Source organism: Artemia sp. Qi Xiang Cuo, chromosome 2 (assembly GCF_049724085.1).
Source record: "Artemia sp. Qi Xiang Cuo chromosome 2, ASM4972408v1, whole genome shotgun sequence".
Lineage (NCBI taxonomy): Eukaryota > Metazoa > Arthropoda > Branchiopoda > Anostraca > Artemiidae > Artemia > Artemia sp. Qi Xiang Cuo.
The window spans coordinates 50,564,536-50,580,888 of record NC_142795.1 but is presented as its reverse complement, the minus strand read 5'-3'; the positions used below and the strand labels follow the sequence as shown (position 1 = coordinate 50,580,888).

At 37.3% G+C, this 16,353-nt stretch overlaps 1 protein-coding gene across 1 annotated transcript in view; it reads left to right on the top strand.

Moving 5' to 3' along the window:
• LOC148955342 (uncharacterized) overlaps nt 1-16,353 on the top strand; it is a 74,679-nt gene extending 58,326 nt beyond the window's left edge. The window contains exons 7-8 of the mRNA XM_089101634.1: nt 7,779-8,035; nt 12,748-16,353. Coding sequence (XP_088957760.1) covers nt 7,779-8,007 — 229 coding nt within the window. The 3' untranslated portion in view covers nt 8,008-8,035; nt 12,748-16,353. The remainder of the gene's footprint in view (nt 1-7,778; nt 8,036-12,747) is intronic.

The window sequence follows — 16,353 nt, the reverse complement described above, 5'->3', positions numbered from 1 at the left end:
ACACAAGGAGTATTGATCAGTGTTGAAAAGAAAATTGTATGGTTCTTAGATCAACAGTTGGTTTTCTTACTGTGAGCCTTGGCAGAAGCTTGCTTCCAAGGCCGTACGGGGTGCCGACTTTGAAGCTAGTAAAATGTGTATATCTGTTAGACAAAGTAATTTGAAACCTTTAATCACATTGGAAAAATGGACCACTCTTTGACTTTAAGTAATAAGTATTTCTGTGTCGTTTCTTAGAAATTCACATGATCGAGGCTTGTGTTTTCTTCAAAGAATTAAATGTATTTTTCATTTTCCTCAATTAACTTGCCTGTATGCAGATTTAAAAGTTCGAGTTTTGTTGTGATAACATAAAAAATTGCCTAATCATTCTCCATTAACTTCTTTGAATCTCTCATGTGAGTCTTTTCCTCTCAATCTGTGCATGCTTCTATAATCTTTATTTAGATCCATTTTCCTTTAGTATTAATCCATATAATGTCTTTCACTCTTACGCAGGTCTTCCTATCTTATAGTTTGTATGTTTTCACTTTTCACATTTTGGCTTTTGCTATTATTATTGTTATGTAATGAAAAACCTGTTATACAGTAAACACTGCAAACAACGGAGAAAACGAAAAACAATAAAATATAAATAAAAGGAAAAAAGGTTACTATCAAATAATTATACACTGGGCTAACACAAACAACAAATAATAACAAAATCGTAAACACTTTATATACAAACGTACAACTCTAAACTACACATGAGGCATTAGTAGCGGGAACCAAGGATGGTTAGCTATCTTTGCATTGTGTCTTTTATTTATCACAACTATAGCTTCCTCAGGAAGAGCCACTTCAACCCTGGGAACTATCCTATAATTTCTTGACCATGGAGGGAATTGAAGCAGGTATTTAGCGAACCTGAAGAAACATGAACGAATTTTCTTTTATCAGACTTGGTAAAAATTTCCTTAAACGGGACAACATACTGAATTTGGGGAAGAGCACTGAATTAAAAAGAGATGCAAGAATGTGTTGGCTGATACTTAATTTTGCAGTAACTATGGCAATTCTACGAGAAATGTGGCTTATCAGAAGTTGTTGGGTGTGAGAGAGTTGAACCGATTAGAAGGCCAAGATAGGCAAAACATTCAGCTCGCTGAACCATACACGGACCAAGAGTTACAGATGGGACGGGGCTGATTTCATGCCAGTGAAATCAGCTTCCCAGTGTTACTTCCCAGGTTAAATTTAAGACCAAGTTTTAGGTATCCATCTTACAGTTTTGGAAAATTTCAGAATGTCGTTCAGTGGTTCGGCTGATATCAAAATCGGCTGTATTTTAGGTGAAAAGCTCGCAAAGGGCAAATGCTGAATAAACATACAACTAATCACTTAGCTACAATTTTTCCCTATTGGCATTAAAAAGAGGGATTTTGCATTTCGAACACATTGTGCGAGTCTCATAACGTATGGTGAGTTATGCAACGGTTCTGCTTATCAGTTTTTTCTGGCCAATGAGCCGTTGGGTCAAACGGAATGCTTCGTCAGGGTGCACTAAATCCTGTTCCTTTTCTTAGATGACTCGCTAAGATCACATAAAGTCCTTGGCCTGCCTCGCCTCTTGCCTGGAATAGCAGCATGGGTGAAAGCCTGTGCAATGTCAAGACGGAAGGAAAGTAGGTCAAGACAAATTCTGTTGCTAATTTTCGGTCGTTCACATTCATTCATGTATTCTGGCCATGAGTTACAAACAGCAAGATCCACCATGTAGAAAATAATTATGAGAGTCTACGTTTTTGATCAAATAAATGTTTTATAGCCAGACAAAAGCTGGTCTATTTTGTCGACTCCACCCATACTTCTGATCTACTCATTAACAATCTGCGGTTTTGTGATTTATATCTTTTTCTTTGCAGCCTTTGACCATCTGTTCTTTTTGCTGACTTCACCTCCACCCACTTATGTTGAAGCTAGCTGCAGCTACTGTTATCCAACCAGCGGACCAAGAGAAATTCATCTTGACCCCAAACTATTTCAGAAAACTGCCCCTTCCTTTTCTCTTCAGGTCTTTTTCGGTTTCGAGTGGCACCCTTCGGAGCCTACCCGTCCTGATACTAACCAAGCAAAGTACTCCTTCTTCTAACTCTAGAAGAAGATCGATGAAAGTAAAGAAATTGTCACAATACACTTTTGTGTATGGCGACGGATTGATCGCATTCATCAGCTGGAGGACTATGCCAGCTTCCGGATAATATTTTCTGAAGTCTTCCAAGATTTATGTATTCCCTTGGCATGCTTCATAATTTAGCACGGTACCTCCCGAAGTACATACCGACCTTGATGTTCCATGAGGAAGGTTTAGCGTATGTATTTTTTATTGTAAGATTGCCTGTATACGGTACCATCTGCTCGTCCAATGATAGGTATTCCGTTTGTGTTAGTTGACGCACTCGTGTCAAGACATTATTACTTGCTGGCCGAACTTTTCATAAGCGGTCATTCGGATTCACATCATTTAAGTTGTCTATAATATGAATTAAGGTCCGAAGACACTGGAACCTATTTACATTCATGACGTCGGCAATCAAGGGTATCCTAGTGGCTGGGGGCCAAAACATCCTGTATCTCGGAAACTTGAAGACACCTATTGCAATATGCGTGCCAACTATTCTCTTTATCTCTTCTGGAATGGTCCCAATGCTCACTCCTTTTCCTGTACGAAGTACAAGTTTGTTTAATTGGCACACCTTTCGTAAAATTCTTCAGGAAAATACTTATCGAAATAAGCAATCGGATCACCATCTTTGTTGTCATCAGAGGCTGAGGCTTTGTAGGAGGGTTCCACTTGGCATTGTAAGTGGGAAAGGGCCTCTTATGGTAACGGACGTTCCTTTTCCGTTTTTTTCCCGTCTCTGTAGCGGGGTACCGTGTCTCAATATCTAAGATATCAGGATCTAGAGTGTCTTCTTTGGGAGTTCCGTCACCGTGAGTAGGTACGTATGCTTCCTCCTGCTTGCCATCAGATAGAGATCCTCTTCCATTATTTCCCGTCTCTTTAGCGGGGTATCGTGTCTCAATATCTAAGATATCAGGATCTAGAGTGGCTTCTTCGGGAGTTCCGTCACTGTGAGTAGGTACGTACGCTTCCTCCTGCTTGCTATTAGATAAGCCCTCCATTTCAGACTGCTCACTATCAATTTCCTCAAAGATATTCCGGATTTGATCTTAATTTTTGTGCCGACTTCTAGAGGGCCCTAACAAAAGGAACTATCAAACAAGGACGAAAAAGAGCAATAAGCACCAGCTGTGTCACACTAACCAAAGTTAGCATTTTATCTTCCGTTACACACTGTCCTAAGCTGAGGAGACGATAAAGAAGACTGCAGATGTCCTTCAAAACTAGTTGGACATTTACATTCTGAGTCTTTAACGACATGAAGATATATTCTTGAGCCTGCTAGATGTCCCACAGATTGTTTCTTGTTGCTTTGTTTCTTTCTAGCAAAAAACATCAGCTTATGTATACTGTCCTCAACCGGGAACATTGAACTTCATACCAGCGCTCCATAACCAAAAAGAGCCAGAGCCATTCGAAAAAAAATTTCTGTTACTGTCAAACATTTAATTATTGATGCTAAAAAAGACATTTGCCTCGGATTCATACTTACTGAGTTATAAAATTTTAAATCTTACCTGGTTCAGGGCTTTTTCTTCCATCTGACATGATAGATCTAAGAAAAATCCCTAAACGTCTGTCTATGCCTGGATTAAAACGAAAAAAATATGGCACGCAGGACTGACTTGTGCAAAACTACAGATGCCCCCACGAAAGCGTTTAGAGCTACTTAGCGGTACAAATTAAATCGAGAATATGACATACTCAGGTGAGAACATAATGTGTGAAGGGTTATATGAAGGGTACTTAATGTGTGACCCTCTCTTTAGGATAACTTGGCGCTCAAACGATAGCTCCACAACTGCCCAAATTGACCCTATATTGATCCGTCAACGTTGGCGCTCCTCAGTCATCAATTCTTGATCTTACAGAGGGGCGTGCACGGGGTCAAAATCTGGAAGCGATCATATGCTTGTAGGTGCGAAAATACTCCTGAAGTTGAGCGCGAGGAAGAGACAACCCCCAAAAAGGAAGTTAAATGTGGAGAAACTGAAAATCCAAAAGGTGAAAGAAGACTTTTGCCTGAAGTTACAGAACCAATTCGCAGGCCTGACCAACTGTGATGAAGACCCTACAACCCGATGGAACAAATTCCGGAACACCACTGAAAAGGTGGTCGCCGAAGTTATCGGCTATGTCCCTGCAAAGGCGAGGGAAAACTATGTCTCAGAGAAAACTGTAAAGCTAATCGAGGCTAGGCGACAGGCATCAATCGCAGTAAAAACAAAGTCGCTACGTAAACAGGTTGAAACAAGCTTACGTCAAGACCGCCAACAATTTTGGGATGAGGTTGCTTCAGACATGGAAAAAGCAGCCAGAAATAATGACACGAGAAAGGTGTATTGAACCCTCAAAGAAATAACTGGAATATATGTCACCTATTGCTGGCCCATTAAAAGATGCTCAAGGAAGTGTGATCCCTGACGTACAAGGTAAACTTGATCACTGGAAGAATCACTTTAAAGACCTGCTTAATCCAATACAGATGGGCAAGATGCAACGCCTATGCTGCCACAAACAGCTGAAAGACCACCATATGAAATCGACATGGCACCACCTTCAGCTTCAGAGATACTAAACGCGATCAAACGGCTAAAAAACAATACGTCCCCTGGAGAAGATGGTCTCCCTCCTGAGGTCTACAAGGCCTCGCCACACGTTGTAACGGAGCAACTAGAGATCAGCAAAAATCCCAGTATTTAAAAAGGGGGACAAATGCGACAGCCGCAACTACCGATTGATATCACTCATGGATATGGTTACCAAAGTATTTGCGATGATTTTGCTTAAAAGGTTCGAGAAAGCAAGGGATGAGCGGACACGTGAAAATCAGTGCGATTCCAAAAAGGGAGGGGGTGCTCTGGCTAGGTCTTCACTTTTCGCCTTATTCTCCAATAGTGCGAACGCTACAGTCTCCCCGTAATTAACGTGTTCCTTGATTTTGTGGCTGCTTTCGACTCTGTAACCCGCGAAAACCTATGACGAATCATGTTGGAAGATGGTATGCCGGTAGAATTCATAAAGCTGTTGAAGGTCTATTACGAGCATTGCAAATCGACAGTCTGAGTGCTGGGCGAAGAAACCGAGCCCTTCAATGTTGAAAGTGATGTAAAACAGGGGTGCATATTGTCCCCTGTTTTGTTTAACTACTTTATAAACTGGATTCTAGAAAGAGCACTCTCGACTTTTGATAGTGTTGTTATGGGATTTGGCAATAACGTGTCTGACCTGCACTACGCGGATGACATCGACGCTGCTGATCTAGCAACTGCCCAAGCAATGTTAAATGAAATAACACAGGTCTCTCAGCTACTGGGTGTGAAAATCAACACGGCCAAAACTAAAGTCATTGACCTAAATATACAGTCGGATTATCAAATTGTGCTTTACGGAAAAGAATTGGAAAAAGTCGACAGTTTCACCTATTTTGGCTCAATAATAGACCCTCGTGGAGGCTGTGACCTTGACGTACAGAACAGAATCAACAAAGCCCAAGCCATCTTCTCACAACTCTGCCGCCATTTGTGGATCCAGCAGGAGATCAGCATGAAGACAAAAATTTCTGTTTATAAAGCGGCTATTAGATCTGTTCTCTTCTATGCAGTCGAAACTTGGCCACTGAACGCGCTTCATCTCCATGATTTGGAAGTTTTTGACCACCGCTGTCTACTAAAAATCCTGAGGATTCGATACTCCGACAAAATCTCAAATGTTGATGTGCGCCACCACTGCTGTAACATCGAACCCACCGCCATGATTGTCAAACAGAGAAGACTGCGTTGCCTTGGTCATGTCCTTAGAAGACCCAATGACCGCATCATAAAGCAAGTGCTTCTAGCTGCCCCATTGCCAAATTGGCGCAGGTGACCTGGCGGCCAACTTAAGAATTGGTGGATAACTGCCAAAAACGACCTCGACCCCATTGGCGGATTTCGAAAGTTTGGCAGAAAGTGGGAGAGCTGCTGGCTCCGGTTTTCTGAAGAGCTGGCATAAGATCACGACAAATCACACGTAGTCTTCTAGATGCCGTCTGAGGCGTCAGTGTCTAGTCCCGCAACAAGTACAAGTAAGTAAGTGAGAAGGGTTAAGGATATCATCCGCATATGACACAAGGGAAGCGTTGATACTATTGGAAAAGCAGGAAGATGGAAATTTTTCTTGGGGATCAACAACATACTTTTTAAATAGAACGGGAGAAGAAATTGCGCCTTGGCGGGCTCCTCTTCGGACAAGGATTCTTCTAGCTCGGGGAATCGACTCCTTAGAGTTTTGAAAAAATGGATCTTAAGACGGATTTGAAGGCAAGAATACATATCGCGAAAAGCCTTAATGGTGGAGCAATTTACACCCCTTTTAGCAGCAAGAATTTACACCCCTTTTAGCAGCATTGCCGCATGAATAAGGAGTCAAAGGATCAACAGACATCGAAGTCCCCCAAGAAACAAGGGAAAAACTGAATCATCGGATTCAATGAGCAAGTTAGCAGCAGCAGAAAGTGCCTCATGATAACCGAATCCACGCTGAAAGCCAAACTGATGTGGTAGAGCACAACACTTAGCCTCAAGCTCATCTATAATGTATTTCATTAACGTATCTTGTATTTCATTTTTCTTTTTTAATTTCATTTATTTATTTTATGTACTCCTCAATTTTGAGGGAAATAAATAAATAAAATAAATAAAGACTAACTTTAACATTTTGCAGAGTCTTTGAACGGAAGTAGGCCGAAGTGTATTGAGCGGTAGTTTTACCCTTTTTCGAAACAGAATGACGAGGGAACAAGACCTAGGGTAAGGATCATCTGTGTAAGTAATGTTAAATGCTTCACGAGCGAGAAGCCGCCATGTTTGATATGTATACCGCCAACCCCATCAATACTGGAACACAACTGGCTTCAGCCTCTTAATTGCTGATTCAACTACAGATGTTATAACCACAATATCGCAAATTGGCCACCGACGCCTATTTAACAACTGTTCAAGATCAGACTCACATTTTGACTCAATCGAGAGATCCGGTAAAGAGAACTCGGCTGTATAATAATTATACCATTCAGCATGAGGTATATCAGAAGTGGAAACTGATGGGGGGGATCAGTCAGGTTTACGAAGCATCTTCCAGAGGAAATTTCTGTCCAAAGTAAGGTTAAATGAAAATTCTGAAATGAGACGCCTCCGATGGCTTGCTAATTCCAGGCGAACTTTCTTTTAGTATTAAAGTGAACAGAATTAACGACGCCACTACGAGGGTGGCCTTATTGATTCTACAAGCTCAACCAAAACTATGTTTTGCTCAAGTGTCGGGTCATCAGACCATTTTCGAACGAGTTCCATACGAACCATACGTCTGTCAGACATTGCAGCTTTTTCTGCACACAGGAGAATATGACGAATTTCCATACAATGAATAAGAGGAGGTGCTGCTCAAAATTGAAATAGAAGGCTTATTCATCACCATGATCCAGGTCTATAGTACACTTTCATATCCATGTACAGTGTCTGTTCTAAGCTGTATGTTGTATATGGGTAGCATATTTGAAAATTTGTTACAATGTCCTGTTTTTTTTTTTTGTTTTTTTTTTGTTTTTTTTTCGTAATTTTGTACTTTTTTTCAGCTATTCATCGGTTTCTCAAGCCAGTGGCTATCACCAGCAGCAACCTTTGTATCAGCAAGCAAGTCAGAATCAATCTGGATTTCCCCAGCATGCTAGTCAATCATTTCCGTTTGGTACAGCAGGTCATCCATTCCCGTTTCAAGCAACTGCTACTCCCATTCCAAACCCGTATAGTAGTCGCTCTCAGTCTGCTGCTTTTGCAGCTAGAGGACTCCCTGGTTTCAGATAGAAAATTTTGCATCTTTTATGAAATTCTAGTAAGTCGTGACACTTAATGAGTAGACCAGGAATAAGAAATCACTTAATTCAGGCGACTTTCTTCTGTAAATTTTATGTTCAGGAATTTTAAATGTCTGTGTCTCAAGATTAAAAGACCTCATTTTTGATTTCAAAGACTAAAAGACTTCTTTAAAAAAGGAGGTTTCAACACTCATGAATAATGCGAGTCTTCAGGCTTCTAGGGCACTTCTACAAAAACAATAGAAAAGACTATCCTAACAAAATGGTACATAGTCAGCTGCAAGAAAAAAATTACGAACCAAAAATGATATTGCAGAAAATTGAAAGAAAGTGCCATCATTTATTTAAAATTATGTATTCCAATTACCAAGACGAAAAAGGAATGCTTAACTTATTTATATATAAACTAATAGGTGATGTAGCATATTTCTTTTAATAGCTTTGTAACAGAACGGGTCTCTAACTTGCTTAAGCCAGTCGACTGTTTTCTTCTAAACTCTTGGAGAAAATGACTTGATGATTGCGTAGAAAAATTACTCCTGGAAAATACTTGACTCGTCTGTCTTTCTTAATAGTCCGGAAATAGTCTCAGTGTTCTGGAATCCATTTTTGACAGTTACCATAGCTGTAGAAAATACTGTTTCGAAACTCGGGTATTTTTTCAGTGAAATATCATGTGCTCGTCTAAGCCTACAGATGTCTGCTCTTATCAAACAGTTCGTGGTAACGAACTGTAAGCAAGGAGTGACCCGGCTCAATAGTAAACAAAACTCTAAAAAACGGGATTTTTATACCAATAGATGCATCAAAAGAATCAGATTTTAATGCTAATTTCAAATATATAAGTGTCATTAAGTTTAGTCTTACCCATTCAAAAGTTGCGTGCCTGAGAAACTTTGCCTGATTTTCGAAAAAAGGGGGAAACAACCCCTAAAAGCTTTAAAATCTTAATGAAAATCACACCACCAGATTCAGCGTATCAGAGAACCCTACTGTAGAGGTTTCAAGCTCCTATCTGCAAAAATGTGGAATTTTGTATTTTTGCCAGAAGAAAGATCACTATGCGTGTTTATTTGTTTTTTGTTGTTGTTTTTTTTTGTTTTTTTTTTCCAGGGGTGATCGTATCGACCCAGTTGTCCTAGAATATCGTGGGAGGGCTCATTGGAACTGAAATTAAAAGTTATAGGGCACTTTTTAAGTGACAAAAAAAATGGAGGGCACCTAGGCCCCCTCCCACGCTCATTTTTTTCCCAAAGTCACCCGATCAAAATTTTGATATAGCCATTTTGTTCAGCATGGTCGATAATATGATAAATATGTCTTTTAGGGCTACTTAATCCTCCAAAGTCCCCGGGGGGAGGGCTGAAAGTTATGAACTTTACCCAATGTTAACATATAGTATTGGCTATTGGGAAGTATACAGACGTTTTCAGGGGGGATTTTTTCTGGTAGTGGGGGGATGGGTCGGGGGTTATGTGGGAGGATCTTTACAAGAAGGAAGTTTTCATGTGGCAAGGAACATTGTTATGAAGGGGGGGGGGGATTTCCCAGCATTAATTAAAAAAAGATCAGATTAAATTTTAAAAAAAACAAGTTTTTCAACTGAAAGTAAGGAGCAACATCAAAACTTAAAACGAACAGAAAATATTACGTATATTTGGGTTCGCCCCCTAGTCAATACCTCGCTATTTAAGCCAAAGATGTTTTAGTACTTTCATGAAAGCTATTATTCTAGTTAGCGGTCTTTGTGATTAAGGGTTCATTTTTAAATAATTGAAACAAAATTCGAACTTTAGCGTAAAGAGCGAGGTATTGACTAGGGGGTGAACCCCCTAATATACGTATTAAAAATATATGAATATAGAAGTTCGTTGCGTAAGTTAATTCGTAAGTTACGTAGATTTATTACTAATAAAAAGTTAGTAAATAAAATTAAACAACGTTCGAGAAAGCCATTTAACCAAATAAAAGTAAAATTAATACGCAAATTTGGTGTTGATTATTCATGTACGGTGAGCCAAAATCAAAACCTGCATTAATTCAAAAACGTTCAAAAATTAAATAAGAAAAGGAAGTTTTTTTAACTAAAAGTAAGGAGGGACGTTAAAACTTAAAACGAATAGAAATTATTCTGTATATGAAAGGAGCTGTCCCCTCCTGAACGCCTCGCTCTTTACGCTAAAGTTTAACATTCCCACAACTCTATTTTTTTAAACAATAAAAAACTTTAGCATAAAGAGCGAGGCGTTTAGGAGGGGACAGCCCCATTCATATACAGAATAATTTCTGTCCTTTTTAAGTTTTAGCGTCGCTCCTTACTTTCAATTAAAAAAACTTGTTTTTTTTATTTAACCTGTTGAAGCGTATAGATTCATAAGGCTAAACTTTTTTGTTGAGTAATCACGATAACGGACGAAAGAAACATATAATACAAAATGAAAATCAGACGTATCATGAAAAAATCAGGCAATTTTGCTAGCAGAAGAGAAATCAGAAAAGAGAATATCTAGTTTGTTCTGTTGATACAAAAAATTGATACTTGAATGAGGGCATACCTAGATGTTAGTTATCATTAAATATAATTTATTATTTATTATTATTTCTTTCCTAGACATCTGGTAACACAAAATTATATGCAATTTGTATTAATATAAGTGCAGAACAGATTTAAGCCTCTTTTTAAGCATTATAACTATTTTAGGGGGCTAAATATCCTGTTTCTCCCATTTTAGGCTGAAGATAATAGCAAGTAATTAATGAAAGTTAGTGATAATAGAGCCCTGGAATACATCCGTGATCCCTCAATATCTAGGAGGAACAGCCAAAAACCAACAAGATATTTATAGAATAACCGTATCTTGGCCAAGTAGTGAGTAGTGACTATGAATATCGACAAAATGAAACGAAATAACATTGTACCCCATCCGAGGAAATATTCTATTTAATTAAAACATAAGACAAAACAATATTTGAGCGTAGTAACAATTAAGTATTCAACTGAAAACCAAGCGTTCTAAGGAAATTAATGTTGTATCTACCTAGGAACTTTAAGTTGTCTCTTTTGTTGGTATCTTGTTTCGTCATTTTACTTATATTTTGCTTTCATTGCACTTAGGCCTTGGATATCCCAAGAAATTTTTACTGTGGTTCCGGGTAACAGTTAGGGATCATTTAAATTTTTGGTTTTCCTCTTTTTTTTCGGTGAACAAGGTTGAAAGAAGACAAGTTAGGAATTTCTTATGAGACGCTGAGTCTTCTTCCTTTTATTCTTTTTTTATTGTGGTTCTTAACGTCAAGAAATGAGGGTATTTGTTTGATGTCAGGTGTTCGGTATTTTTCATCTTCATTGATAAATTATTTGTTTGGTTTTTTGAAGTGTAAATTAAATTGACATTTTCCCACTTTCGAACAACAGGGGCTAAGTTGCGACATGCGACTTTTTCAAATTGTTCTAAGTGGTTACCATTATACTCTCCAAACTCTTTTCTCGAGTAAAAAGGCATGTAATTGCTTCATAATGATATTGAAGCATTCCCAATAGTAATAGGTACAAAGACAAACATTTTAGCTGTATAACATAATAGTTGTTGATGCTTACTTTTTAAAATCAGGAAAGGATGCTGGATTCCTACGCATTTGCTTAACGCTGGTGGACACAGTCAATGGACTAGTTGTGGTGGTATAGTTAAAAGGCTGGTTTAGTTATATTTTATCTTAAGTTAAACAACTTTTATGTAATTGTTAATACTGTACTTATTATCCATGACAATTCAAAATAAACAACTTTAATTGAGTGATTTAGAGCCACCTCGACTGACTCTATAATTTTTTTTTTTTTTTTTTTTTTTTTTTTTTTTAACATATTCAGTGCAAGGGAATATGGGTAATTTCTGAATCGTAGTGTGGAAGCTGTCAAAATTTTATTGGGGCTATTGTATTAGTTGGCATTTTTTTCTTAGGGGAGGGGGATGGGTAAAAAAAATCTTTGTCAAGTCCCAAAAGTTTCTCACCTTTAGCTCGGATGCAGCTCCTCCATGCATGTCGTTCATTACATCCCTGTGAGAATGTTATTTTTATTCGTTCGCAGGTAATACTAAAACTGATTACTTAGATATGAGCCACAGCTAAAATTGTCCCGGAAAAAATTTAATGGTTTAAAATGGTGTAATTTTGTCGCAAAAGTATTTTATGGTTGGTCAGACTTTTGACCTTCACATGTTTCTTGGTAACTCCTTGAGGAGAGTGAAATTCATTCCCCTTGTAGTTCCTCGTGGATTCATATATTGGTCCCTGGAGTTTTCTGGACGACGTCTGAAAAATCAGGCAGTATGTGATGAAAATGGCGATTAGTCAAAATAACTAGTGTTAATTTTTTTCCTGTAATACGGTAGTTGTTAAGAAAGATAGATTAATATATCTTTTTGCTTTGAGCGTAGCCAGTGATAGCAACTTTTGTTAGTGATAGTGATAGCAGTGATAGCAATTTTGGTTATAGAAATGTAAAGTTCTAGTCTTTGAAAAAAAAGATGTCAAAATTTCCGCTATTTCGAATAGTTAATCAGATTCTTGATTATTCATGTTTTTCCAATTATTGTTGAATTTGTATTATTTTGCAGTACCCGAGCATTTTTCAGTAAAAATGAAAGGGCAGGCGGGATCTATTATTATTTTTTTTTTTTTTAAAGATAATCCTTTCTAAACTAAATATTCCTGTATTATCTCATTTCAGGATTGGATGTTCATGACCTAAGACCGAAGTTTTCTTTGTACTGGAACTTCTACTAAATATCGGAGGCATTGTAACTATTGTTATAAATTGCTATTTAGCTGATCATATTACTTTCTGTGGGGAAAATTCTAGTGAAACTGTTGCTATTTATTGATTTATTATGAATATTTCAGCTGAAAGTAACTGTTCCATAAATATTTCGACAAGTACAGTGTGGATACCGAGGTCTTTAAAATATGCATGCTGAATTTTCTCTTTTAGTGTTGTTTATGTAGCCTTGTAATTGACTGGTTATGGAATTTTGGTTTATCTTTATCCCCATAATTATATTTGCAGTATGTTTTGTGTCCTTCATTGACCTGTCTAAATCAATACATATGAAAACTAATTTTAACATTCAGTTGTCTAGTGTTGTTTCAGAAAAATCAAATTATTTAAATTCGTGATCAGCCACTGTTGTTAAGAAGTGCAAATAATAGGAGGTAAATTTGAGGTTTTATGTTGAATTCTCATATTTAGGCTCAAAAAATTGTAAAGCGAACTCACTGGCAAAAAGAGCCAAATTACTAATTGCTTTCCTGCTACAAAATTTGCTCGCAACTTCAGGCGGAGACAATTTTCAATGTCTAGATTTATATGCTGACTCTTGGGATATGAAAGCTAATGTTAATGTACCCGTCTTCTAAAACTAAGTGGCGATTTACAGAGTTTTTTATTGGCTCCGTGTTTGTTGCTGGTAATGAAATATATTATCCCTGTTACCAATTAGTTTTAGTCAGGAGCAGTTATAGTGGATTTGGTCCTTGTTGAGCTACTGTAGCATCACTTTAATGAGTAATATTTTCGGGAGATATATTTCAGTCAGTCTTTAGTTACAATTGTGAATGAAACAAGAGTACCCATAACCACAGCCAAAAAAAAAGGTTTTGCCCAACTTTCGGACGTAATTTTAATTGTTGACTGATGAGAGTCAATATTTGTCCATGGGCGTGCCTATACGGTGTTTTGGGTATTATTCAGACTTTTTGAAATTAGGAGCGATCATCTACGGTAGGTAAAAATGTGAAAAAATGTGGGTGGAAAATTCTTTGTCAAATTTACGATTTCACCCCGTAATTTGAGCAATTTATATTGACAGGTTCACTTTAATTTAAAGCATCATTTTTGTCTCCCAAGATGCCATAAAATCCTTTTCTTTTCTTCGCGTCTCTTCTTCGGACATGGAGAAATATTTAGAATGTGTTGCTTTTATTAATTGTCTAGTGTTCTTACTGTATCTTGAAAGCTTACAAAAAAACTTTTTTTTTCAAACAGCTGGTCGGCAGTAACATTAAAATTTAAAAGTTTCTGCTTTTGTCTCCTCTATCAAGATCTAAGCAAGATTTATTTACTACCTAACTTAATATTAACACTTCAGTGTCTGTTAAAAAAAAGTTAGTAAAAGAAAAACCATGCCTATGGGCTGAGATGATGTACATCGTCTAACTTAGTGCCTATTGGATAGTATTCCTGACTTGTCATGTAGCATAGAGCCATGAAGATAAAAGGGGAAACACTTAAACATTACTTCAGCTACCATCTATAAAAGGGGTTTTGTTTTCCAAAGCTTTGAATATAATACAAAATAAAAACTATTTAATATATTCACTAATATGTGCGTCACTTTTCGCATAATTTTTACATTGCTAGAAACCAAGACTAAAGCAAAATAGCCATTTAGTACACTAATAAATATAAAAGAATGCTAAAAGTATGGCATAAGACGGATCATGTGACCTGGGAGCTTTTACTACCATTGGTGTGACTGGGCCAGCTAATTAAAAATCACACTTCAGTAAAAATGGGGGTTAAAAGCTATAAACATTTCCTGTGGCTTTTCTGTGTGATATACTTGTTGTTCCGTAGCTAATAGCTAGTTCACACAGTTGTGCATTCTCCATGAGCTTATGAAAGCGAATCTAGCCTCTTTAGAAAGTCTATACTTCTGTTAGAGATTACATGTTAGACAATCACAAAACTGCATCTAACCGGAGCTATAGAGCTGATTGCATCAATAATCAAAATCAATAAATTCTAAAAACGATAACTTTTCACGGCTAAGGCAAAGATTAAAAACAGGCTCGTGTCCTACTCTCTGTGTTGAAAAAAGTTCTCGAATTTTGAGCAAAGTCTGTTGTTCTCTGATTAAGCCTTGACTGATTTTGAAATCCTCCATTGTCTGTGGATTCATCAATCGGCAAATAGGGGGTAAAACTAAGTAAATTGCTTATTTCAAAATATCCAGTTTAGTTTCGCAACAAATGGAGTTATGCCAAATTGGAGAATGGGACATGCCGTGCTACTCAAAGTTTTACTAGTGGTGTCAAAATAAATCTCCAGTCAAAATGTACCTGTACAAAGATATGGCGAATATTCGAGCACTTTATGGTTTGTGGCATAGACTGCTCGCGGAAAAGTATAACCGCTTTTACTTTAATTACCACAACATAATCCATTTTATAATTCAATTGATGAATTTAGTGTTCCTAAGAACTGTTATGTAACTAATTTTGACTGAGATGTTTCGAATTCAAGCGAAAGGAAGTAAGTACTATTGTTCCGATCATGTTATATGATTAGTCTGTGGATTAACTTAATTACTCTTCTACAGATAGATTTCATAAACAACCTTGTTATACATTAACTTATGACTGAAAGTTCATTTAAAGTTTGTCAGTCAATTTTGTTGATCATCATTGAGTTGCGTATGCTCCTTTCACGGGAAAACGCATGTTTTCATGATGTGACGTAAATTTATCCAGCTAGTAATTCATTTTTCCTCCTTCGCATTGATAAGCGATGGGGGCTTAGAAACATGTGCCATCAGTGAATCAACAACACAAATTAAGTCTTACCATAGCCATTGCGAAAGTAAGACAAGTTAATATGAATTAACCCTTTAGAGAGTAGCACTATATAGACGAATAATAACCTATGCTGAAGCTAGCTATAATGATGGAAAACGAAAGGGTATCAATCGGAGATGAGAACAAAGTGCTGAATAATTTTTTGGGATTTTTGATAATAATATTCACAAGTCAAAGTTTTAGGTGAGGCAATTCTATTTTGTTGCACAGTTAAATGCGTTATCTGGGAATAATATCTACCTTAACTAGAGAATTGATTTAGTAAATGCTTTATTTTTGAAGGATCTTCTGCCTTAGTATTCATGGTTTTTAAGATTTTGCTTAGAATATTGGCTGGACTTTGCCAAACTACTCACACCCACCTAGACGACAGCACTGCCTAGGAAAGGGGATGCAGCGAAGACATGCAATAAGTAGAATAGCCAAGGCACGGGATGTTTTTACCCCAGTTGGAAAAAAAGGTCTGAAGAGTTATAAGATATCATATATCTAACATTAGGATTATAGAAACCACAGTAATGACAGTTTTTAGGCTTACCCTGAAATGCGAATGTTCCAAAAATTTGAGGAAGACATAGTAGATGTTTTCCAGCAGAATTGACTAGTAGTAACGGTAGTAAATGTTAATTTTGATAGTTTACTTATCATATCATTCAAGATTTCAAAATGAGATAAGTGTTGATATTTCACAGTTATTTGT